General features: G+C 47.9%; 1 protein-coding gene across 4 annotated transcripts in view; it reads left to right on the top strand.

The window, feature by feature from the left end:
- LRRC4B (leucine rich repeat containing 4B) overlaps positions 1-23650 on the top strand; it is a 185843-nt gene extending 162193 nt beyond the window's left edge. For all 4 annotated transcript variants that reach the window (XM_053265969.1, XM_053265967.1, XM_053265970.1 and 1 more), the window contains one exon: positions 20726-23650. In XM_053265969.1, the coding sequence (XP_053121944.1) occupies positions 20780-22723 (1944 nt within the window). In that variant the 5' untranslated portion in view covers positions 20726-20779 and the 3' untranslated portion in view covers positions 22724-23650. The remainder of the gene's footprint in view (positions 1-20725) is intronic.
- The last annotated feature ends 3691 nt before the right edge of the window (positions 23651-27341 follow it).

Genomic DNA, 27341 nt, shown 5'->3' with positions numbered 1-27341 from the left:
GGGGCCGTGGTCTGGCTCCTGAACAGAGCCTTGAGAAGCAGCTTAACTGCTGAAGGGGCCGCGTGGCCCCTTCGGCAGTTAGACAAAGGCTGGTGCTGCGTTCGCAGCGCAGCCCAGGAGCGGCTCTTCCAGCACAGCCCAGGAGCGGCACCAGTCTTAGCTCCTGAAGGGGCCGCGTGGCCCCTTCAGTAGCTAGTTAGGCTGGCGCTGCATTCGCAGTGCCAGCCAGGAGCAACTCTTCCCTGCCTTTGCAGGGAAGAGCCACTCCTGGCTGGTGCTGCAAACGCAGTGCCAGCCTTTGTTTAGCTCCCAAAGGGGCCGCGTGGCCCCCGCTCGGGAGCTAAACTACTGCCCCCGCGTCTGACGTCAGACGTGGGGGGCGTGTCAGGGCCGCGAATGGCGGCTCCTGATTGGGCACGGCTCGGGTTCTTTGAAGCCGTTCGCCCAATTATAGCTACGCCCCTGCCCCCTGCTCAATAAAGAGAACCACCAGATTTAAAAGGTGCCTCTTTGCCCAGTTAGTAGGAGTCCACTGGGTGACTCTGGGCCAGTCATGTATCTCTCAGCCTAACCTACCTCACAGGGTTGTTGTGAGGATAAACATAACCATGAATACCGCTCTGAGCTCCTTGGAGGAAAAGCGGGATATAAATGTTAAAAAACAAAAACAAAAATGTAATCCTCCACTTTACATGTAAATGAGGGTGGATGTGTGAAAACAAGGGTCTGCCACCATCATGGTTAGTTTGGCCCTCACTGAGCAAATAATTATCGCTGTTCTTCAGAATCTTCCCTTCCTCACCTGTGTCCAGTGAATACATGGGGGCAGCACAGGATATGCTTGTAGCCACACCCCTGAATGCTGACATAGCTACTAGCCACACCCTGAGCCAGCCACATGTTCATCGGATGTCTGCAAGGGGCAAAGCTGTCTGTGTAGATTGCTGCTCAAATCTGACCTGTGTCACAAACTTCTCAGGAGGCCTTAGGCCAATCAGTCTTTCTCAGACTCAGCCTCCTCTCCCTATCTGCATCTGCCGGGTGGGGATAATCATATTGGCCTACGTAACCAACCAGTTTGTTGTGAGGATCACTGAGATAGTGTATGTGAGTCACTGTATCAGGAGGAGCTATCAAATATGGATGCCCATATGTTGGACTACAACTCCCATCATGGTGCTTGTAGTCCAACAATGCCTGGGGACTCACTTCTGCGAAGCCCTGCACGATCTTATAATAAAAAATTGTAAACGTCCTGTCGAAAATTAGCAAATGATTATGAAACTTCTTTGACCCTTGATTGAGAAGGTGAACCAAGCTATGAAAATTATTCGGATGAGAAAGGAATAAAATACGCCCTCCCCTTTCCTTAGGGGGAAAAGTGGGAGTAGAGGAATAGTGGGGCGGGTTTGTAGAAGTGAAATTAGCTTGTAATTTTCCGTCTTTTCTGTTTTTCTGTCTCTCCCGGCACTATTCTAACTGCCTTCTGTCTCATTTAGATTCCTGACAAGGAGCATTGTCCTTTTTATGTACAATACCATTAACCTTTCCTGAGCTTTTGTGGTATGCAGGGCAATAAATAAAAATGAACACATAAATAAAAGTACATACTAGACACTTGCAGCCCAGCATTTGGCTGGATCGTTTGCATCTATATTTGAAGCTCAGCGCTCGTAACCTCTCTGCACCCGTTGGTACCAACATCCCCCTAAGTCTCGCTTCCTTGCCCTTCCAGTGTCTAAGCAACCCTGCAGCACGCACACACGCACACACACACACCCTCCTCCTGCGCTTATGCCTGTGGGGGGTCTTGCTAGCAAAGCAGACCTTCCGCTCCCCCCTAGACAACTGCAGTCCTGTTCAACAGTCCATGGCTGACCCTTCCCTCCTCAGTCGCTAGAATGTTCATGAACTTTCTGTGAGATCACAGCAACACAACCATTGATTGGGAGAGACCTGCAGGGTTCTATGGCTTGTGCCACTTCAGGCTCTTTCTTGGCTTACTCACCCAGCTGGGACATTGCGTCCTCCACCCCCACACTCTTGAGCCTTCACCATCACTATCATGCCTTCCCTTGCCCCCTGCCTCGGTCTAATGCTTCATATGGTTCTTGAGTCATCAGCCCCCTTTCTTTCCCTCCTCCACCCCCAATATGCCTTCACAACTATGCAAGTACATACTAGACATTCAGATCCTGGTCTCCAGGGCTTTTAAAAGGAAAATGCAGAACTGAACAATGGTATGCGAGTGTAATTCATCTGCATAGCATATACCACTACAACACACACACCTGTGCATTTTCCTTGTCTGTTGTCTGGAGTCACATTCCATGACATTTCAAAGCCTACATAGAGTGGGAGAAAATCCTCAGACCTGGGAATCTGACAACACTGTTTGCAGATGAGTGTTATATTCATTGGTGAAGATGCTGTGGGGAGTAGCAATGGAATCTGCAAGAGCGACTTGGCTGGGGGAGGAGAAATTGGTACACTTGATCAGGGTCTGAGTTCTAAGGCTATTCACTTGACTTTTTTCATTATTAGCCTACTTTCCAGTAGGCTTATGAGATCACCCGGCATTCTGTGTGTGTGTCCGTGTGTGGGGGGGGGGTGTCTCTATATCAACTTTGCAACGCCTGGACCAATATGAACCAAATTGGGTACAGTTGTAGGGACACATAGGGTCACCACAACTGCGTAGTTTGTGATGATGTCATCCACCCCAATCCAAGATGGCGGACGTGTAAACTCTTGAGGTGCAAGTGGGCTAACTTGTGAACCACCTATTTGATTTGAATCAAATTTGCAACAGCTGTAGGGACACATAGGGATGCCCAAATGGCATGGTATGTGATGATGTCATCCACCCCAATTCAAGATGGCAGCTATGTGAACATCTGAGTTGCAAGCGGGCTAATTTTTGGACTGTCTTACCAAATTAAATCAAGTTAGGTACAGTTGCAGTGAGTGACACACAGAGACACCTCAACGGTGTAGTTTGTGATGATGGCATCCACAATGATCCAAGATGGTGGATGCACAAACCTTTGAGGAGCAAGTGCACTAACTTGAGGACTGTCTAACCGATTTGAACCAATTTTGAAACAGTTGTAGTGAGTGACACACAGGGACACCTCAATGGTGCGATTTGTAATGTGATGACATCCATCCCTATCCAAGATGGCAGACACATGAACATTTGAGGAGCAAGAGATCTAAATTGTGGACCTCAGTTTGCACCAAATTTAGTCCAGATGTAGAGACAGTGAAAGGAAAGTAGGCTGATTAGTTCTTACTAGAATAAATGGTTATCAGTTACATTGTACATCATCTAACACAGGGGTTCTCAGCAGCGGACACTAATATGCCTGGGGGTACTTGAAGAGTTCCCAGGAGATACTCAGAGTCCTCTTACATCCCCAACTGCAACCACACTGTTTGTTCCCCATCTGAGGATCTCCAACTTGAAGCCACTTTGTCCTCAGCTATGTGTCTGCTCCAGCCAATCAGAAGCAGTCCCTGTGCTCAGCTCCTGACCGGCTGTCTATGTACCGAAGCTCAGCATACCCCTCCCCTCCGTTTGACTGGCTTCAGAAAATTAGCACTGAGTACTCCAATTGAAATTAATGGGACGAGTAAATTTGTCCCATTAATTTCAATAAGACTTATGAGTCTTGGTGGATGTGAACCAGTGACTGTAATAGCCTTTCTCCCTAGTAAGGTAAAGTGTGCCGTCGAGTCAGTATCGACTCCTGGCAACCACAGAGCCCTGTGGTTGTCTATGGTGAATACAGATGGGGTTTACCATTGCCTCATCCCGCGCAGTACGAGATGATGCTTTTCAGCATCTTCCTATATTGCTGCTGCCCAGTATAGGTGTTTTTCGTAGTCTGGGAAACATACCAGTGGGGATTTGAACCAGCAACCCCTGGCTTGGTAGTCAAGCCATTTCCCTACTGTGCCATTAGGTGGCCTTTCTCCCTAGTGGTAACATTTACATTTGTGTTTTGTGTAACTATGTGTGTATACACACTAGAGATGTGCACAAATTGGATTTCACAATTTGATTTGAGTTAGAATTGAATAGCAAAACCCTCAAATCGATTTGTCAAAGCAGTGGCCATTGTTGGCTGTTTCCATGAATCAACTCAAATCAGTTTGTGTGATTTGACCATGGGGAACCCAGATCATCCCATTGTTCCCCATGGTTAGGTCCTAGAGACATCAAAGTGAGTTGGGTGGTAGGGGATGATGGGTGCTACCTACCACCCAACCCACAAAAGAAATGGGCAAGTGGGCAATTTTCTATTTTTATTACAACCTTTCCCCCAAACTCCCATTGGATCCTATGGGGGTTTGGAGGAAAGGTTAATTGTTTTTTAATTGCCCACTTGCCTACCACCCAACCCACTTTGGTGTCCCTAGGATCTACCCATGGGGAATAATTGGTTGTTTCAAGTTCCCCATTGTTCCCTATGGTTGAAACAAACTGCACTCACAGAGTGCGCACAAAAGGTTTTATGCATTTTGCATCCCTGCCTTGCAAAATACTGCAAATTAGAAGCACACAAAGAATCTGTTGCTTCCAGCACAAAACAACACACATTTTTTTCAAACAATACAAAAATGGCCAAAACAGAACCACTGACCCAGAATCCACTGCCAAAAGAGTTGCTCTCTCAGACATAATTATGACTCCTTACTTCAGCTTTGCAACAGTTGCCAGAGCAGCACCCTTACTTAGGAGCAAGCATACCCATAAGCTCAACTAGAACAACATCTTCAGCCACATTTTGATTGAGCACACCTTGCAATGCAGATTGCAGAGAAGACCAGAGCAGTGAGTGAAGCAGAAGTTAGTCTCAAGGCCAGGCATGGGGCAACCACCAGGCATGAGGCACCTCAGCTCTCTCTCACAGCAACCACCAAGAAAAGAGAGAGAGAGAGAGAGAGATAGCGCTGAGGTGCCACGCTGTCCATTTCTCACCACAACACCATCTCACAAACAGACCAAACCATAACTCAAGGAAGGCAAGCAGGCACCCAAGTTCTGCCTTTGTCAATCCAGATCCAGCAAAACCAGTTAATATAGTTAATATAGCAGCAATAGCACAGCATATTATACTCAGTGCTGAGAAAGAAAACAAAAAATCAAACCTTCCTTGATTCTTTCCTTCCTCCTCTCCTGAAATATCTGCTTCAAGGACACACTAAGGGCTCTCTCTGTCTCACCTCCCCAAGCCCCTTGAAAACATGTTGAAATTCCCTCCATTTTTGTTTCCTTCTCCTCCCTCCCCCAGCCAATGGGGGCACAGTTGCCCATGGCAATATTTGATTTGTATGATATCAAGCCAACCATGAATCAAGGAGACCTCAAGCCAGTCAGAAGACAGTGCCAGAAAACCAATCAGCAAAGGGTAAAAGTCTGCCAGAATGGCACTTGAATCACTTAAATCAATCCGAGCACGAACCGGGGTCATTTCATTTCAAACTTGAATCAGGCCCTTTATTTTAAGGGCATTTCATTTTGTGTTTGAATCATTCGAAATGGCCCAACTCGATCTTGAATCGGTTCAGAGAATCAATTTGCACATCTCTAATACACACACACATACACACACTTTTAAATGTTATAGTTATGAGACAGGCTACTCTAGTCACTGGCTTACATCCAGATTAAGTTACTCATAAACAATTTTATTGAAATCAATGAGACAAATTTACATGTCTAATTAATTTCAATGGGAGTACTCATGGGGTGGCCTCTGCTGAAAAGGGTTTACTTGTTTAAAAAGGTTGGGAAGCCCTGCTCTAACAGAATACAACTTTTGTGTGACTTAAATTTTTGAACTTCAGAAACGGTCTTTTAGAACTGTGCTTTTAAATTTTTTTATTTTTGGAACTGCATATTATGTGTCCGGTTGCACATTTTAAAAGAAGTCCTGCCGATCACCCTAGCCCTCTTCCTATTTAGCTCTGTAGCTTTGTGCCTCTCAAACCCTTGGTGAAATCTGTTTCAGTAGCTCAGCTAATGGCTTGGGAAGGGATGGGGTGTGTGTTCAATAGCAGCCAGCCTGCTATTTAACTGTTGCAAGTGGGAACTTCCAATTAAATGTTTTAATGTATCCTCAGCCCTAACAGAAGTGTTCCCATTCAGGGGTCCAGCCATCCTGGAACAGTAGCCTTGTTGTGCTATTTACAGCAGGAGAGGGGAATGAATCTTTCCCCCCACCCCACTCTCCTGAAACCTTCCCCAGCTGTGCTATATAGCATTAAAAGGTTCAGGTTCAAGGCTGTTTGCCAGCCACAAACTTAAGCACTTTTAAATTAAATGGCAAGCAGGAGGGAGATTTCTGGAGAGGCAGAGGCATTCTGTGTAACGTTCTTCTCCAGACAGTATGATAGGTTACTCTAGTGTATTCTTATCTCTGTCCCCTTAACATTCTATAGAACAGTGGTTCCCAACCTGGGGGCCTCTAGTTGTTGCTGAACTACAACTCCCATAATCCCCAGCTACACTTTATTGTAGGTCACAGGGCCATTTGGGGGGGCTTAAATTTTTTCCCCTTTTAATTTACAGACATATATTTTGTACTTATCACAGGAATCACCCAAGGTATGTAGAAACCACTGTCTTGTTTTAGGGTACCCCTGTTTCTAAATTGGTATGCACTCAACCACCCAAGTTCACTGTTAGAGGGAATAAAATAAATCAATGATGACGATGGAAGATACATAGTTAAACATCCCGCTGGCACTCAAGTAGAGATGCAGCTTAAGAATAATGGCATTTTCTTGGGCATGAAGACACTTTTGCATTTTTGTGTGTGTGCCCTGCGCGCGCGCATGTGTGTGTGTGTGTGCACGCGGGCGCGCACACACACACACACGCAGAGTCTCTTTTTACCACTAATCCATAATCCCTGTTGCCTAGCTCATCCCAGTTAAGTGCCTGGACACTCCACAGATTTTTGATCCTATTTTGACCATTGTAATCCCATCAGTGCCGCAGGGGGAAGTAATCTGCAGTCATTTACCCTCTCCCTCCCCTGGCCATACTGTATGCCTTCCTCTTCCAGCTGCCACAGTTGGCCTAGGGATCAGCTGTAACGTATGGCTTTCCTTCATGTTCATTGTTAAGCTGTTTGGTATCCAGGGCTTGAGAATTGTTCATGGCTGTGAAGTGTGAAATAGTTGCCTCCCTGCTCCAGGGGGAGAATCTTTTTATGTCTCTGGAACTGCAAGAACCATCTCAGGTTTTGGTTTTGTTTTTAAAGTTTTTAGTTCTCAGTATTGTGGAAACCACCACCCCAACTTTTAAAAGGCATGGTCAGTTTCTGCTAAAGCCACTCCCCAGCGGACATGTGGTTTAATCTTCAGTGTGCCAAGTTCCAAGGAGTCTGGTAGAGGCATGTAATGGATAGTATCTATGGAGCATGCTGCCCAAGGGTGGCTCCAGGCGGGGCAAGCACCCCCCAGAAAAGTGGTTTGCCCCCCATGTCTGTTTCAGAAATCTAATATGTGGGGCACAGCTCACCCACCCATAAATGCACTTTGCCCCTGCAGTTGGTTTTTTCCCCTGGCGCCACCACTGCCATTAGAAAGGTGCTAAAATCAACACTTTGGCACTTCTTCCAGAAACAGTCTAAGACTTTTTGTTTAGGGCTGGCTTTTAGCAACTAGTGTGAGCTATTTTTAGTCTGATGCAATATATCTATTCTATTCTATTCTATTCTATTCTATTCTATTCTATTCTATTCTATTCTACAGTAATCCGTAAAATCCAACTTCCACTTTGGATTCTGAACTGCAGCAGGCAGTGATACAGAATCAGACAGGACCAGAAGGCCAGGCATCTACATTCATTCATTCATTCATTCATTCATTATCCTGCTCTTCTTCCTGACTGGCCCAGGGTCACCCAGTGAGTTTCATGGCTGAATGGGGATTTGAACTCAGGTCTTCCCAGTCCTCGTCCAACTCCAGTACTCTAACCACTACACCACACTGGCTCTCTTATATCAGGCTGGCCAATCCAGAGGCTTCATACTACTAGCCAATTGCAGGGGCTACTCTTGCACATGCCTATTCCTTTCTCCACCTGAGAAGAGGGCTCTGTAACCTGATCACTTGCAGACCTAAGTAACTCACTAGACTGGATTCTGTACAGAGGCGGTGAGGTTCTTGATTCAATTTTGGGAGTCTCCAACGGTAGGTAGACTGGGCCTGAGATGGCCTTTCCCTGACCAAATGAACAGAAGAACACAGAGGGCTCATTCAGACATTGTGTGGGCTGGCTTTGTGCAATGTCCCTGAGCTTTGGGAATGTGTGCTCCCCCTCCCATCCCCACTTCCTATCTAGGTTAAAATAAGCCAGCATTGGTCATATCATCTGAACCCACTAATCTCAGCTTATTCTAACCTTAATTGTTTCAAATAACCTGAGATCTGTGCCCAAGGACTGAAGTGATGTACAGATCTAGGGTTATTTGTAGCAAGTAGGTTAAAATAAACTAAGCTTGATGTGTTCAGACAACATGACAAATCTCAGCTTCCTTTAACCGAGGTAGGAAATAGACATGCAGGGGTAAGTGGGGGAGTAGGTGGTCCTGAAGCTCAGAGACATCACACAGAGGCCTCATGTGCACATAATGCAGAACCAAGGGTCCAATGGACCTGCGCTTACCTGTCCGTGTTTAGAAGAAACAGACAGGAACTGAACTGCAGTCAGGGAGACTGCAGAGAGGAGGGGAAACTGGGTTTCAAACTGGAGTTTGGGAAGGGAAACCTTGGGTCACTTTTCTGATGGGACTGGGATTTCACGCATTTGCACGTACAGGTTTGACAACCTCAGGCTCTTTCACCTCCAGATTTCCATTATGTGTGAATGTGGCCAGAACCTGACTGCAACAAAGATTCCGTGTGATGCTTGAACCAGCTCAAGAGTTTGTGCAAGCAAAGGCTGAAGAGCCAGTTAGATAGCAGGATAGGCCTGATTGGGATCTTTGAGTAGATCCACAGTCAAACGAGAACCAGGAGTCAAGACCAGTCAGATACAGAATCTTCAGGACCCTGGACAAGTCCCCGGAAGAAGTCAACTGGGTTCAATGAGGGCTCGATGGTAATGAAGTCCTTGTATACTCTCTGAGCTTGACTACTCCTCCCAAGCCTCATCTCTGCTGAGGTATAAAGAGATTTAAGGCCTACAGCCTAGCACTCTGTCACCTTTTCATTATCTTTTGCTGGATGCATTATCTGCGGTGGTGAATAGGCTCCTTAGAATGTGAGACCTACTGACCCCTTGGCAATCACTGACTTGGGAGTTTCTGGCTTGGGGGTTTCTGGCTCAGATGGTGATTTGCCGCTGGATTTGGATGCAATGTTGGGGCCCTGATCCTGTCTGTGCTTCTGGGCTCTCTGACCCAGCTGGCTCCCTTTTCTACATAGTCTGTGTCCAGATCACTGTTGGTGGTCTGGGTGATGACAGCCATCATCTGTATGGGAGTAAAGAGTGAGGTTGTGAGGTGTGCACTAGTAGAGTGATATGGCGGGCAGCCCTTTGTCCATCCCTGGGTCTATGAAGATACAAGCACACAGAGCTGGACTGGTGCCAGCTGAAGGGACCAGAACTCCACCCTTTCCTGGATCTTCAGGACAGCCCTGTTCTGGAGGGGATACCTGGGCTAGCCTATCTCACCTCCCTCGCAATTCCATTGGAAGGACAGCCAGGCAAGCACTCCAACATTGAAGCTGAAGCTCAGCCTTGGTGCAGGTTTGCCTCCACTTCTGGGGACTCAGGGGGGATGGAGGGGGTTCTGAGGACGGGGCAGGAGCCTTGCTGTAGAGCATGGGTCCCCAGAGCTCCAGGGTTTCTCCAAGTGGGTGACTGCAAGAGGGACAACAAGCTCTGGCAGCTCTAGGTCTGTTGACTCTAAGTGGCTCTCACTGCTGATGCGGGATTTGTCTAGAGCATGCTCATTCTCCTCTTCCCCCTCTGAGAAAGCCAAAACTGGTCAGCAGTCAAAATACTGAATACCACTGCATGCCAACTACCAAATACTAACCGTTGCTGAATGTCAGCTATCAAATACTGTGGAATACTAAATACCACTGTGTGCCAATGATCAAATATTGGACATCATTTGAATGCCAACTGTCAAATACTATGAGGTAACCATTCCCTAGGTCCTCAGAAGCAAATACCTCTGGCTTTCTATTCAGTTCAATGCCCAATGCACACATAGCTCGTCTTCAAAGCTCTCATTTGCACTGCTGATTCAGGATTGACCTGAGCCTGGATGGAGACTGCACAGCATTGCCTTTGTGGAGGCTTACTTCATCATAGCCAACATTTGAGCTTCCAGGTCCTGGATAGGCTCCATCCATGGCTCCATCCATTGGCTCCCTCTGCAACAGGAAGGATATAAGAAGCTTCCTGTCTTGAGGCAGGCCTTACCTTAGTTTCAAGGTCTTCTTGATCCTGGGGTGTCGTATCTGCATCTTTTGGCTTAGTTTCTTTGAGCCTTAGATCAGCAGCTTAGGGACCTTGCTGGTGGCTGCAGGACAAGTTCAACTGATGACCCCCTGCCTCGGAGGTAATGTGCACGTGCATTAGTGTGTGCTGGCCACACTCCTGCATATGATGTCATACACAAGGGTGTGTGGTCACCAGCAGGTAGGCAGGTTAGCTGCCCATCTGCCTGCTGTACTCAGTGTCATGTTCACACACCGTTGTGTTCAGGGCAGATGTGTTCTTTCTCTGCCTGACCAAAATCCCTTGGTGCATGAATGAAGGCCAGTACAGTACGCCTGGTGTGGGGACAGACGAGCCCACAGAAGGTGTGTGTGTCGAGCGGGGGGAGTCGGGGCAAGCCTCTGGCAGCTCCCAGAAGTGCTCAGGGCCATTGAGTATCGGGGAAGCTCAGCTCCCCATACTCAATGGTGGCCACATGCCTGCCTTGGATAGTTTCTGCCATCTTGCCTCTGGTTTGCTACTTGATCCCTGGCTCCTGGCTTGTCTGCTTGGCTTGACTTTTGGTTTCTTTCTGATCACTGGCAGTGGTGGCTCAAGACTTCAGGACATCTAATGCTGGCCCTCCCTTCTGCGCACCCTCCTCTTCCTCTTTCCTTTTTTTAAAAAGGTGGGAGCAGGAAAGCATCATTTTGCCTTGCTGGCACTCCAGTAATCTGCTGCCAGAGGTGATAATCTCACCTTGCCTCGTGGAAGGGCTGCCTCTGACCCCTGGGTTGCTGATTCTCCTGGCCCTAGCTTCAAGCCCTGGGCCACCCTGAGCCTGCCCATGGCTCAGCCTGAAATGCAGTTTGGAGAAGGAAAAAGAAGGCACTTACATGGGTGCTCGCAGAACTTGTTTGGCGGGGAGGGGAAAAGCCTGAAAGTGCTTTTTCCAGGAGGCAAAGGTTTGGCTGTGAGCCCTCTGCCATGCTCCAGCTTGTTTGCTTCCCCCAAGCTACAGTCACTGCCGCTTCCCAGGGCTGAAGGGAGGCAAGTAGCACATCCTCCATCCCTCCCTCCTTCCTCCCCTTCCTTTCTGCAGGAGGCCCGGTGAGCATGGAAGGCCGGCCCCCTGGAGGGAGGAGTGAGCCCTGCTGCCTTCCTGGATCACTGACTGGAGCACACAGGGCAACCCACTGACTATAATAATGCTGCCTGCACCCTGGGGCACCCCCTGCCCCACAATGCTGCTGGGAAAGGGGAGCAGAGGACACCTGGGCTCACCTTTAGGTGGATAGGAGTTGAAGAAAAGGGTGCCAAGGAAAACCTTGTAACAGGTTTTCCCAGATGTTGTTGACTACAACTCCCATAATCCCCAGCCAAAGGTCCTTGCACCTGGGGATTCTGGGAGTTATAGTCAACAAAATCAGGGAATCCCTATTACAGGGAAAATGAGTGCCAGCCTGCTAGGATAGACAGGCAGGTTTAATCAGGGCAGGGGGGTAACTGCCCCCTTTCACGTACCCCCTGGGTGCCCATAGACACTTGTAAGACTCTCCTCATTTCTTATTTTCCCCATAACTAATAATCGAGAAGACTCTCCCAAGCAATCTGCACATGCCAAAGGATTCAGGGGAGGAGAAGTGTGGCTACAAATAATGGCAAGCTGGTAAGCCAATGTTTTTGGGCCCCTCCTATGTCAGCCATTAAACATTACCCATCAAATCCTGCAAAGTAGTAAATGCAATTGAATGCAGTGATCAAAGGCTAAACATCACTGGATGCCAGCTATCAAATCTGGCGAAATATTAAATACCATGACATGTCAGCTAGCAAGTTCCATCAGACATCAGCTGTCAAAGATCCAATCTTGAAATCAGATGTCAACGTCAGCTCTTAAAGTTTAAAATCCAGTGTTGATGAGACGCCAAACACAGATAGCAAGTCATTTGAGAGTATCCGGTGAATACTCAGCATTGAAGGTGGGGGGGGGGGGTCATAGAGGAGAATTTGTAAGCAAAAATTAGCTCCAGCTCTATTTTCAGTTAATTACACTTTCTTGGATGGGGAGCACACAGAGTTGGTCTTGCTGAGCGCGATGCTCAATTCAGCCCTGTGTGATCCCTTTCCTGCTTTCTAATGCCCTTTTACAGAAAGCGGCCACCAGTATTCCGGTCGCCTTCTCAGCAATGTTCTGCCCCAAGGAATATAATTGCCTGCCGTCGCCTCCTCCCTCCCTCCTTGTTTATTCATCCAAAGATCCCACTCGCTTTTCTGCAGATCTTGACCCAGCCTTGGCTTCCTGTATGTGCTCCAGGTCTCGTTAACAAAAGATGTATTCTCTACTTGTGAATGTTTCAACTCTGCCCTCTCCTTCCTTTCCTCCAGTGCCCAGCAGTGTCCAGGAATGTAATTGCCTGAGCAGAGCAAGCCCTTCTGCTGGCCTGCAAAGCATTCTTATTGAGACTGGCAGTTCAACCTCCTTTTAACCCTGCTCGTGCCCGATTCGTCTTGCAATCCAGCCCGTTTTAATGTCCCAGGCAACTTCCGATGCATCAACAGTAACTCATTGTGATGGTAACTCAGGGTAATATGGTCTAGGGCTGCAGGCTCTAAAGTGTAGGTTAATCAACCCAAGCTGCAGTTGATTAACTGGCACATGGCAATTTGAATCAGTGAGGTCCAACTTTAATCAGTGGGGCCAAAAGTTAAAGGAACACCTTGCCTGATCCTTTGAGGGTGCTGTGATGCCTGTGTTTAATTGTTGCAGGCAACAGAAAAGAAAATATGGATGAGGAGTTAGCTTCTAACAGGGAATGGAAATATCAGTTGGATTGTGAGAAATCTCACACTTCCTTTAGCATTTATCCTGTTCCACTTATGTGGTAACTGCAAGGTTTGGATTCTTCTTCTATGTATTAAGCAGGGGAGCTGTCCAGCAAAACAAGAACCAGGTCTCTGGGCAAGGTTCCCGAGATAGCAAGGAAACTGTCCTGCCAGGGAACTATAGTTGAAACACTGGCTAGGAAGCATAGGGGTGTGCCTCGTGCTTCCAGCCGACGAGCGCTTCGTTCACCAGTTGAGTGCAGGAGGAGGGCAAAGGGATGTCTTCGCAGTCCCCCAAGACCCTGGTGGCCGGGGGACAATAGTCTCCTGTTGCTCCATACTCCCTACACCCCTGCAGATGTCCAATAAGAATAAAATTCAACGAACAGATTCAGAAAAAGAAATCCTACCATCCTTCAGAACTGAGAGACCTCCTATCTGAGTTTCCAATTGTCCCCCAAACATGGCAGAATAATAAGCAGATCTTTACACACTACCTAAAAACTGGGAGAGATGGGACAACAGGGAGCTTCAGAGTTCTAGAGCCTGGGTGCCACCACTAAATAAACCGCCCTGAGCCTTTTGGAAAGGTGGTATAAAAATAAATAGATAGATAGATAGATAGATAGATAGATAGATAGATAGGCTCGGTTCAAGATGCTTGCCAAACAAGCCACAACACACGTTAAGAGCCTTTTGCCTGGGAAGAAATGTTCTTTTTTCATATTAATCAATATATTTGTGAGGACTCCCCTGTTCTACCCTATTTCCTATAACTTTTTTGTCTTGGCCTTCCTCACTTATTGCTTCTTTTAGTCCGAGTATAAAATTGTGGGTAATGCCTGAGTATCAGTTCTCTGAGACGGCTACAACACACTCATACCCATCACAATTTCTTGTTTTTAAAAACCAGAGGATTGATTAGTATCCTTTAGGATTTTTTCAGTTCTCTTTTGTTCTAAGCTCCTTACAAGTCTGGCTAACTGATTTGTATTTGTAGCCAGATACAGCAGTATTGCATGTGGGCAGTTTAAATATACACACATGACAAATGCCCTTTAGAAAATATTTTCTGTCCCTGGGATTTAGTATCAGTTCTTCCATGCACTTTGGTGACCAGAGGCTAACTCACTGGCTCACATCTGTTCCAGGGCCTGTAAATCCTATCCACAGACCTGGCTTCCACCATCCTGGGATCGCATTATCCCTTATTATTATGGTGCTTGCCTCTTCTCCCTCCTTCCAGTCACCTGTCCCAGTTTCTTTGCCCCTTTTGCCTGTGCACAGGAAATGCCAGCAGGAGCTAAGCAAATTTCATAAGTCTAGATACCCTACGTTGATCCATTGGTACAGGAAAATACATTTGCATAAATATCCTCAAATATAATGGACAATTTAGCCTCAGTGTTTTCATCAAGGTAATGGGTTTACAGCAACCACTGGGAAAGTATAGCCATTCCCTCACCCCCATTGGGCCCTGATCATGGCATGCAGAATGGATAAGGCCTTATGAGGATTCGTGCAGCATCATAATGGCCACGTTGGCAAGGTGCTCTTGGAAGGTTTCCCTGCAGCCAGGCATGGCCAGCAGAATTTATACATCTGTTTATTTGTATATCCTGCCCTCTTGCTAGGGCTTCTGATAAATAACAGTACATTTACATATATAGATCCTTGGTTTTCAAGGTTAGTCACACATTGTTTTTAAAAATGAAACCAGACTCCAAGAGTCTGGTTGTCTCACTGCCTGAAGGCCAAGCAGAATCCTTGGAATCAAGGGATTGCTGTATTACCCCTGCTAACTGAGCAAAGAGCAAATGAGCAACTTCTAAAGTTGTGGTTCTCTTATAATAAGCAGGGGGAGAGTAACTGGCCCTATTCAGCCCCAGCACCACATCTCTTCAGAGGCTGTTGTTGGCATCCACCTTATTTTATTTTATTTTTCTGACTGTGAACTCTTTGATTGAGTGATTGAGTGATTGATTAAGTGCCGTCAAGTCGGTGTCAACTCTTAGTGACCACATAGATAGATTCTCTCCAGGATGATCTGTCTTCACTTGACCTTTAAGGTCTCTCAGTGGTGCATTCATTGTTGTCGCAATTGAGTCCATCCACCTTGCTGCTGGTCATCCTCTTCTTCTCTTGCCTTCAACTTTCCCCAGCATTATGGACTTCTCAAGCGAGCTGGGTTTTCACATAATGTGTCCGAAGTATGATAGTTTGAGCCTTGTCATTTCTGACCCCTTCCGGGACAGGGAAATAGTTATTTGTTTATTATTTTTCTATGTAAACCACATTGAAAAATTTTAGTTGAAAAGTAGATAATAAATATCTGCAGTAGTCGCAGTATTTCTGGGCCATGCGAGAGTCTCACCCATGATTTCTTGCAATGTGTACGGTGGTATGGATGACGGAAGATTTCAAAAGTGAAGTTGCCCACATATTTTTGTCCAGGAGAATCCAAACATTTGCTCTGGATCCTAGAACCGTCTATATTGTTCTTTTAAAGCCTGTACTTATGAGATACTTGGCAATATTGCTGGGTCCGCCAAAAGTAATGGAATCAGATTTACAGCCAAAGGTTAAGATTTTTTTTACTCAGAAATAAGTCCTTCACAGGACATTCTTCTTGGAAACTATGTTTAGGGTAGCTGCCCCTGCAAAGTACCATAGGGGAAGTGCAGAACTGTACAGTAATAAGGAAAGAACACAAATTCTGGGTGACACTCCAACAATGAAGCTCATGGTATAGCCCTATTTGGACTGTAATACTTTAAAAATGCAGATCTATGTCTGTGTGTGTGTGTGTGTGTGTGTGTGTGTGTGGTGGTGGGAGACTGTAGAATCAAATGTTCCTTCATTTAAAAAGCCAAAAAATATCCTCCCCCTGCCCCACACAAACCTCAAATAGAAAACTATTTAGCCTTGCCTTCTCCTTGACTTGCTGGATTGGGTCTGCAATGAGTTTTTGATGTGAAGAGGGGCATTCAGTCATAGGACGACTGAAGCCAATGTGGTATAGTGGTTAAAATGTTGGACTAGGACCAGGGAGAATTGAGTTCAAATCCCCATTCAGCCATGAAACTCACTGAGTAACTCTGGACCAGTCATTTAACTGTCTGCCTAATACTATTACTTCTACTACTACTTCTGCTACTTCTGTTTCCCCTGCTAACTGAGCAAAGAGGCACCTTTTAAAAGTGGTGATTCTCTTTATGTAGCGGGGGAGAGCAACCAGCCCTATCCATCCCTATCACAGCATCCCTCCAGTGGCAATTGCTGGTGTCTGTCTTATGTTTTTTGTGAGCCCTTTGGGGATGGTGGGGTGTGTGTGTTATTTATTTATTTATTTTTATATCTCTATGTAAATGTGCTTTCTGCTCATGAAAGCTGCCCCGCTGATTCTATCATGGCTGGAAGGAACCATCATCTGTAGGCAGCTTGGCCAGAGAGAGTATGGCCAGCCAGGCCAAAGGACTTGATCATCACTATCTATGGGATGTCATGGGAACACAAGTTCTCAGAAAGCTGTCTCATTCTGAGTCAGACCATTGGTCTATCTAGCTCAGCACCAGGGCTGCACCACTTTGGCCCTCCGGCTGCTGTTGGACTCCAACTCCCATCATCCCCAGGCAGAGTGGCCAGTAGTCAGGGATGATGGGAGTTGTAGTCCAACAACATCTGTGGGGGCCAAAGTGGTGCAGCTGTGATCTACATTGACAGACAGGGGCCATTCAGTGTTTTAAGCAGATATTTCCCAACCCTGCCTGCAGATGGCAAGGTTTGATGCTGGGACTTTCTGCATGCAGAGCAAGTGCTCTATCACTGAGCTACAGCCTCAAGCCCTGGGAAGCCCAGGTAGACTTTCCATAACCTAACAACTAACTCTTTGACAGGTGCCTCTCTGTAACTTCTGGCAAGTCAGATCTTGACATGCTAAATATGGAAGACTGGGCTAAAAAGAACAGATACTTAGGTTTTATGAGTGTCATAATGCACTATAATAATCCAATATTATTCTCACTGAGAGAGAAGGAAAAATGGAGAGAAAGCATGTGTATGAACTCTCCTTTAAAGGCAGCTTTTCCAGCCCTGCTCCTGAACAGATTGTTCTAGGATTCATAAGGAATAATAGGGCAGTTCACATTATTATAATTAGGGTGGGAGAAGCCTCCCTGTGGCAGGAGGGACAGAGAGTGCTTTCCCTCCAACATCACTCTGGAACTGGCTACGGGTTCTGGGTTTACCGCCACTGCCCACCTCCGTACCCAGCTTGCAGATGACCATTTCTCCTTTCTCCTACTTGCTTGTAGAATTCTCACAATGGCCAATTGGGAGGGCGCACAGCTCCTGAATTCCTCCTACCCTAATACAGGAGTGGTACGCCCTCCTGATTGGTCACCGTGAGAATTCTACAAGCAAGTTAAAGGGCAAAGGGTGCCGTTGTGTCGGTGTCGACTCCTAGTGACCAGAGAACCCTGTGGTTGTCTTTAGTAGAATACAGGAGGGGTTTACCATTGCCTCCTCCCATGCAGTGTGAGATGATGCCTTTCAGCATCTTCCGATATCGCTGCTGCCCAATATAGGTGTTTCCCATAGTCTGGGAAACAGACCAGGGGAGAGTCGAACCGGCAACCTCTGGCTTGCTAGTCAAGTCATTACCCTGCTGCGCCATTAGGTGGCTCCACAAGCAAGTAGGAGGAAGGAAAAATGATCGTCTGTCTGCAAGCTGGGTACGGAGGTGGGCGGTAGAGGTGAGCCCCAAACCCGTACCCAGCTCCAGAGTGAGGCTGGAGGGAAAGCACTGCCTATGCCTCCTGCCTCATACCCAGCTCACCAGCAAACATTTCTCCCTCCTCTTACCTTGCTTTTTGAATTCTCCTACTCTAATGGTGACTATGAGGACAGCCTTCATGTCTGTTGTGTCGATTATAACATAGCCAGTCATAGAAGGGTGCCTCATAACTGTGCTTTTTAGTTTTTGGGGAGGGGGCAGCCTAAGGGTATAGTAGCCCCTGGTATTTTGTCACCCCAGCCAGGGACATAGCAAGGTTGGTGTGAGCAAGGGGTGTAGGAAGCTGGGGTGCGAACCCCTGGTGGCAGCCCTGATCCCTTTAAAAATAGGTGCGTACGCCCTAACCACACCCCTGCGTCTGACGTTGATGCAGGAGGCATGGCCAGTATTGAAAACAGGGGTGCTCAGTCCCATTCAGGATGCTCTTCTGTTAGCCTGGCAGGGAGTACCTCTCTCTTCCTTGCAAGACATAGAAAGGTGCTCCCATCCAGGCTGGAAGTGGTGATTCTCTTATATTTAGCAGGGGGAGAGCAACTGGCCCTATCCATCCCCAGCACAGCACCCTTACAGTGGCTGTTGCTGGTATCTGCTTTATGTTTCTTTTTATATGTGTGAGCCCTCTGGGCACAGGGTTCCATCTTATTCATGTATTATTTATTTCTCTATGTAAACCTCTTTGAGAATTTTGGTTGAAGAGCTGTATAGAAATATTCACTCGCTTAACCTGCTCAGAGCATCTGCACGCTAGCACCTGATTGATGCCCACACCGCCTGCCTCAGCCCCCCTCACCTCAGAGATCTCCCCACCCTCACCTCAGCTGCACTCCTGCTCCTCCTGCTCCATCCAGTTGCTTCCATCCCCCTCACCTCTCTTGGTCACTCCTCCATCCCTTTACTCCACCTCCCTCACCTCTCTTGGTTGCAGCTGCAGCGTTACTGCAGCCGCCTATCCCCAGAGACATCCCCACCCATGCCCCACTCCTGCTCCTCCACAGGAGCAGCAGCAGTGGTTAATCGGGCCCTTCCTTGCTGCTGCCACGGCCGCTTGTTCCCCTCAGGCCGCTGATAGGCCTTGGCCCACCCCTTGCCTGCCTGCCTCCCTCCGCCAGTGGTCTCGGTAGCCTCAAACAGCAGCAGTGGTTGCCTGGACCCTTCCTTGCTGCCGGTGCTGCCATGGCTGCTCATTCCGCTCAGGCTGCTTACAGGCTCAGGCCCGTCCCTCGCCCTTCCTTCTGTCTCTCTTCCCCTCCCTTCTTTTTCTCTCTTTCTCTCTCCTCCACTCGCTCTTCCCCCTCCCTTCATGTTCTCTCCCTCCCTCCCTCCCTGAGAAAAGATCTTGTTCATTCTTGTTTTCTCATCTTTCACACAATGGCAGCCTCCTTCTCCTGAAGGGGCTGTTTCCTCCCTCATGACCCCTCTCTTTGCAGACCCCTGCCTGCCTGCCTGCCTGCTTGCGCTCTCTCTCTCTCTCTCTCTCTCTCTCTCTCTCTCTCTCTCTCTCTCTCTCTCTCTCTCTCTCTCATCTGTCTATCTATCTATCTATCCCTCTCCTCTACAATCAAGAACATCTTCCGACCAGTAACAGTTGCATTCCAACTGACTTTAACCATCACAGGCTCCTCCTCCTTATCTGCATAGGGAATCCCCACTACCCAATCACCGTGGTGCTTCTGCTCTCATAGGCTCCTTCTCCCTATCTAACTATGGAATCCCCACTGCCCAATATGGTGCTTCTGCTTGTGAACTCTCGCAAGAGCTGCCACGCACGGGATTAGCCACGGGTATGCCTTAGAGAATTAAATATATAAGTAGTAGTAGCAGCAGCAGCAGCAGCCACTGGTATGCCTTAGAGAATTAAATATATAAGTAGTAGTAGTAGTAGTAGTAGTAGCAGCCCTGACTGAAGAATCTTGTGAATGGGGCTGAGTGGGCCATTTCTGATACTGGCCATGCCCCTGCATCAATATCAGATGCAGGGAAAGTGGCTAGGGGCTGTGGGGCAACCCCAGGAAAATGGCGACTCGTGTTCTTTGAACACATCTACGCAATGGTGTCTCCACCTTTGGAGTGGGCCCTGAGGCAAATAGTGAAGACTGGACCCTGGGCTTCCCGCCTTCATCTCTGGGGAGGTGCAAGAGGGAGAGTGAAGAGCAAGCTGTTGTTCAGTTAGCAGGCTTCCTCTCCCTCAGGAGCCCAGAGACATTTGTTCCTCCCTTTCCTTGTTCAATTATAGCTATGCCCCCAGCCCCAGCCTTGCTCATCTCCAATACCTTACACCAGTGATTTTCAGACTGTGTTCCTAGGATCCCTGTGGTTCCTCAGAAACACATGAATATTTTCATCACTGAGTCAGACCATCTAGTGCCATACTGTCTGCACTGATTGGTAGTGACTCTCTGGGGTCTTTCCTAGCTCTGCTGGGTTGTGCATTATACCACATCTTGTGGTTGTGAGTTATAGAAGTTGTAAGCTACACAAGTTAAGGATAGGCTTGAGGAAGAAGGGCTTTTCTTTGTGCTGAGCTTACTGCAGATCACTTTCACTGGGTGACCCCCAAGTGCTAGTGTTCCTGATTGCAATTGTGCTTTTGAGATCTGATACCAGATTCTGTCTCACTGTGCTTTCACTCTCTCTTTGTTTCCTGTTCCCAGTTTCTAAAGACCTGAGCACCCACCTTGCTGCTTACTGAAGCATGAACATTGGACATGGCCACCCGCCGCTGCACTCGGAAGCCTTTGCTGGCACCCGGAGTCTCTAGAATGGTTTGGAAGCATCTCGTCCTCTTCTTCCTCTGGCTGCCGTCACTTGTTTTGGGCGGAGCCTCCCCCACCTCCTGCCCGGCAGCATGCTCCTGCAGTAACCAAGCCAGCCGGGTCATCTGTACGCGCCGAGAGCTGGTGGAGGTGCCCGAGAGCATCTCTATCAACACACGGTACCTCAACTTGCAGGAGAACAACATCCAGGTCATAAAGACTGACACGTTCAAGCACCTTCGTCATCTCGAGATTTTGCAGCTCAGCAAGAACCTCATACGGAAGATTGAGGTTGGTGCCTTCAATGGCTTGCCCAACCTCAACACGTTGGAGCTCTTTGACAACCGGCTGACCACCGTTCCCACGCAGGCCTTTGAGTACCTCTCCAAGTTGCGGGAGCTGTGGCTGAGGAACAACCCTATCGAAAGCATCCCTTCCTACGCCTTCAACCGAGTCCCTTCCTTGCGCCGACTGGACCTCGGAGAACTCAAGAAGCTGGAGTACATCTCAGAGGCAGCTTTTGAAGGCTTGGTCAACCTGCGCTACCTAAACCTGGGCATGTGCAACCTCAAGGACATCCCTAACTTGACGGCCTTAGTGCGGCTGGAGGAACTGGAGCTATCTGGAAATCGCCTGGATATGATCCGGCCAGGCTCCTTCCAAGGGCTGACCAGCCTGCGCAAATTGTGGTTGATGCACGCCCAGGTGGCCACCATTGAGCGCAATGCCTTCGATGACCTCAAATCCTTGGAGGAGCTCAACCTCTCCCACAATAACTTGATGTCTTTACCACATGATCTCTTCACCCCCTTGCACCGCCTGGAGCGTGTCCACCTCAACCACAACCCTTGGCACTGCAACTGTGATGTCTTGTGGCTCAGTTGGTGGCTCAAAGAGACAGTGCCCAACAACACCACCTGCTGTGCCCGGTGCCACGCCCCACCAAACCTCAAAGGGCGGTATATTGGAGAGCTGGATCAAAGCCATTTCACCTGTTACGCCCCAGTTATAGTGGAGCCTCCCACTGACCTTAATGTGACGGAGGGCATGGCAGCAGAGCTGAAATGCCGGACGGGGACCTCCATGACTTCAGTCAACTGGCTAACTCCCAATGGAACGCTGATGACACATGGCTCCTATCGGGTGCGCATCTCTGTCCTCCACGATGGCACGCTCAACTTCACCAATGTGACTGTCCAAGACACAGGGCAGTACACCTGCATGGTGACCAATTCGGCTGGCAACACTACCGCTTCAGCTACACTCAATGTCTCAGCTGTGGACCCGGCCACCACAGGCTACACCTATTTCACTACAGTGACTGTGGAGACCATGGACCCCAGTCAAGAGGATCCAGTTACCACTAAGAAGGAGGTTGGGCCAACGCCATCAAATGGCTGGGGCACGACTTATTCCACCACCTCACTGACCCCACGTAGCACACGGAGCACCGAGAAGCCATTCACCATTCCCATCACTGACGTCACGGAGAGTGGCATGAAGGACCTTGACGATGTCATGAAAACCACCAAGATCATTATTGGCTGTTTTGTGGCCATCACTTTCATGGCTGCTGTGATGCTCATAGTCTTCTACAAGCTCCGCAAGCAGCACCAGCTTCACAAGCACCACGGGCCCACCCGCACCATTGAGATCATCAACGTAGAAGATGAGCTGCCCGCCGCAGCTGGGGGCCCTGGTGACAGCCACCTGGCACTTCCCGCCATTGAGCATGACCACCTCAACCACTACGCTGCTTTCAAGGCTCACTACAACAACAACAGTGGTGGCGGACCCCTTACCTGTGGCTCCAAGAACCCCATGCTTAATTCCATCCATGAACCTCTCTTGTTCAAGAGCAGCTCTAAAGAGAACGTCCAAGAGACACAGATATGACGGCCAACAGACCCAGGCAACGGGGAATACTTGCGTGGTGGGAGGGTGGCAGTGGATTTATACCTGTGGTGGGGGGAAAGTTGAGGAACAGCTCCTCCCCCCTCCCCGCAGAACAACAGATCTCTCCACTTCTGTGGCAGATCTTGGATGCCAAGCCCACAGCAGACACCATTGGTTCTCACCAACTTAGCCTTTTCCGTTCTCTTCTTCTTCTTCTTCTTCTTTTTTGCAGAACAAGGTTCTCCTCTCGCCCTCTGCCTGACCTTTGGTTTTCCTTTCCCCTTTCCTTTCCCTTTCCTTTCCTTTCCTCCCCCTACCCCACATTCTCCCTTTACACTGGAGACTTTTTTTTTAAGTACAGATGGGGCTGTTTCTGTATCCAACTACCTGCTGTATTACTTTTTTAAAAAAAGAGAGAAGAAACAAAATGCCAACGAAACATAACAAAGGATCACTCCGACTTGTTTTCCTTTTGACGTCATGGGAATAAACTTTAGGAAGAAGGAGAAACCCAAGCGAAACAGGAGAGGAGGGGGAAAAAAATCTTATTTTGAGCCGTTTTCCGTCAAAATTCTATTTTCATCCAAAAGGGATATACAAAGTAAATAAATTAAATCAGGAGACGGAAGGTTGTGGTGGTGCCAGGGTGTCCCCCCCCCCCTTTGGTGCACGTGGGGATGCCAGGCGCATAGGGTTCGGGGGAATTTTTTTATGACTAGTATTATTACTATGGGATGGCAGGCATGGCCGGTGTGCCCCCCAGAGACACAGGGGCGTGGAGGTATTTTTTAATTTGTAATAATCTGGGGGTGGGAATGCGGGGTTTGGTGGGGACTGCACTTCCGGCCACAAGAAGGCCTGTTGATTCCCTTGGCATTTCGGGGTCTGGTCTGAGTTTCCTATTTTAATAAAATCCATAAAGATGTTTCCAACCCTCCCTAGGGTGGTTCTTTTTTGGCAGGGGTCAAGTATGAGCAGCCTTGATGGGAAGGCTATAGCTGGGTGTGGCTTCTCACATACACAAGATGCATCGATGTGGACTCAGAATGCTGTTTGTAATAATTTCAGTCAGGTTTGATATGGTGCAGCAGACATTATCCCTCAAATACACACATTGCTGTTCTGTACACACACCTACAATTAGGGGTGTGCATGGAACCACGGAGGCGTGGTCCGGCACTGGGGGAAGTGTGTCTTTAAGGGGGGGCGGTAGTACTTCCCCTCCACCGCCACTCTTCCCCCTCCAGCGCTGGACTTTCCAAAAACGTTCTTGGGGCGGCAGAGTTCCTCCCTGCCACCCCTGCCCCTGTTGTTGTCTGCAAAGGGTTAAAGTAGAAAAAGCTGGCGGCGCGCATGCTCGTTTCCGCTGCTGGCGCGCGCCGCATACGTCATGTATGTGGCGCGCGCCAGCAGCGAAGACAAGTGTGCACCACGAAGGGCACATGCGCGCCGCCAGCTTTTTCTACTTTAACCCTTTGCAGACAACGATGGGGGCAGGGGCAGCAGGGAGGAACTCTGCCGCCCCAAGAACGTTTTTGGAAAGTCCAGCGCTGGAGGGGGAAGAGCAGCGGGGGGTTTAAGTACTACCGCCCCCCCCTTAAAGACACACTCCCCCCCTGCCCGGCCAGACCGCCGGAATTCTGGACCAGTCCGGCAGCCTTTTCTATGGCCCCGGACCGGTCCGTGCACACTACTACCTACAATGTCAGACCAAGAGTCTAAACATTAGTATTTACGTTGTTGCACTGCAGGAAGTGGAATATGGCCTCTGTGGCTGAATCTGCTAACTTACATGGAATCCCAAGAACTGAATTTCTCATTCTTTGAAAGCCAGCATGCTTCTAGACCTCATGGTTGTAAGAAAAAGAAAAACCACACACATCTGAAAACATGTGAGATGTTTGGGGGAAGTACATAGCGTCTTGGTTAGTCCTTCTTTAGCAGAAGAGGACCTTATAAAAGTGCATTCTTATACAGTGGTCCCTCGACTTACGAACTACTCGACATCCGAAGTTTTCGACTTACGAACGACAAAAATGTCCGGAAGTCGTTGCCGGTTTAGATGCGGCTTCCTCGACTTACGGATTTTTAGATGCGGTTTCCTCGACTTACGAATGTTTCCAGGCCTCCGTGGTGCGCTTTTCGACTTACGAAAATTTCGACCTACGAACGTGCGTTCGGAACGGATTAACTTCGTAAGTCAAGGGACCGCTGTAGTCTCTTGCTTTCATTTCCCTGAGCAATGGCAAGTTCAGGGCAGCCTTTTTTGGAGGAGAGAGCAAGGGAAACCTGTGGTGTCTTTCTACTAAGTTTATTTACAAATATACAGATTGAGCAGGTATTGTGGGAGCACAGAAGCAAGCACACAGGCAGTGCAATTCACAGCAATAGCAGCCAAGTTCCTCCAATTGTAATCTGTAACTTTGGATTTTAGGTGATGTGTGGCCATTTAATTCCTTACACTCTGAAAGGTTCGGGGCAAGAACTTCTGGTTAACCCACCACAAACAAAGAAACAAACCCCCCTGGAATATCTGGATGGCTTATTAGTTGGAAGCTCATTTGCCTATTAATTCCACTGGATCCACCCCCAGGATCCCTTCTCTTCCACAGGTGGCAAACTATGGCTCTCCAATCAGCCTTCTGAAAATTGTGAGCATCTTTGTTGGAAAACAACAACAGCAGCAACAACTGTATATATAAACTCATGTGGCCATAGTCGGAAATTGATCGTAGAGGACACATTCCTGTCCCCCCACATTAAGAACATAAGAACAGCCCTGCTAGATCATGCCCAAGGCCCATCTAATTTGGTATCCTGTTTCCCACAGTGACCCACCAGATGCCCCTGAAAAGTCCACAGGCAAAAGGTGAGGGCTTGCCCTCTCTCTTTCTGTTGCTCCCCTGCAACTGGCATTTAGAGGCATCTTGCCTTAGAGGCTGGAGGTGGTCTATAGCCACCAGACCAGTAACCATTGATAGACCTGTCTTCCATGAATTTCTGTCCTCCATGAATTTCCTCTTTTAAAGCCATCCAGGCTAGTGGCCATCATCACATTCCGTGGCAGAGAATTCCATAGATTAATTATGTGCTGTTTGAAGTGGCCAAATTTGGCCACTTCACTGCTTACCCCAACTTCTAGATCATTTATGAATAAGTTAAAGAGCACTGGTACCACTACTCATCTCTGGGTGACCCCACTATTTACTTCTCTGCATTGTGAAAACTGTCCATTCATTCCTACCCTCTGTTTCCTGTCCTTCAACCAGTTACCAGTTCACAATTGAACCTGTCCCCAAGTGTCCCAAGACTCAAGTGTCTTTGATGGGGAACTTTATCCAAAGTTTTTTGGAAATCCAAATATACTGTGCCAACACATGCCTGCTGACACTCTCAAAGAACTCCAAAAGGTTAGTGAGGCAAGACTTGCCCTTGCAGAAGCCATGCTGGTTCTCCTTCAGCAAGGCCTATTCTTTTATATGTTTAACAATTTTGTCCTTACCCGGCACCAAGGTTAAGCAAACTGAATTGAAGTTACATTGGCAACTTTCCAGGTACAGAGCCTGATTGTAGGGACAAGTTACATATTTTTGCTGGGAGATCAGCAATTCCACATTTAAGTACTTTAAGGACTTCTGGGTGGATGCCATATGACCCTGGCAATGTGTTAATTTCTAGTTTTTCAAGACAGTTTAGAACAGGGATTCTCAGCGTTGGGTCCCCAGATGTTATTGGACTTCAACTCCCTTAATCCCCCTCAAAAGGCCACTGAGGCTGGGGATTATGGGAGTTGAAGTCCAATAACATCTGGGGACCCAACGCTGAGAATCTCTGGTTTAGAACATCCTCTCTCATCAACTCAAATTGGTCCAGTTCTTCAGCCTCCAAGCCTGAGAAGCTCAGTTCCGGGGAAGGTATGTGGTCAGTATCCTCCACCATGAAGACAGATGAAAATAACTCATTCAGCTTCTCTGCAATCTTATGCTCCTTAAAAATCCCTTTCACACCCTCAATATCTAAGGGTCCAACTGGCTCCCTGGCAGTTTTCTGCTTCTGATGCATATAAAGAAGTTTTTATTATTCGCCTTGACGCTTCTAGCTATGTGCTCCTCAAACTCTTTTTGCATCCCTTATTGCCACCTTGCATTTCTTTTGCCAGAGTTTGTGCTCCTTCCTGTTCTCTTCATTTGGGCAGAACTTCTATTTTTTGAAGGAAGTCTTCTTCCCTTTTATAGCTTCCCTGACTCTACTTGTTAGCCACGCTGGAATCCTCCAGAACTTGGTAGAACCTTTCCTCCTTCTTAATATACATTCCAACTGCACTTCAGTTCCATGCTTTCTGGAGTGATTTGACCCTCCTTACTTTCCCTTTCAACTTCCTTTTTACCAGTCCCCCTCATGTTTGAGAAGTTTCCTCTTCGGAAGTCCAACGCATCTGTGTTGGACTTCCTTGGCAGTGCTCTACTCACATTTAAGCTGAACTGGATCACACTATGATCACTGTTCCCCAGTGGTTCTACAACTCTGACATCTCACATCACACCCTGGCCACCATGCAGGATTAAGTCCAAGGTTGCCTTCTCTGTGGTTGGTTCTGTGACCAACTGTTCTAAGGCAC

Source organism: Hemicordylus capensis, chromosome 6 (assembly GCF_027244095.1).
Source record: "Hemicordylus capensis ecotype Gifberg chromosome 6, rHemCap1.1.pri, whole genome shotgun sequence".
NCBI lineage: Eukaryota > Metazoa > Chordata > Lepidosauria > Squamata > Cordylidae > Hemicordylus > Hemicordylus capensis.
The sequence above is the reverse complement of the archived record's forward strand: the minus strand, read 5'-3'. Positions and strand labels throughout refer to the sequence as shown.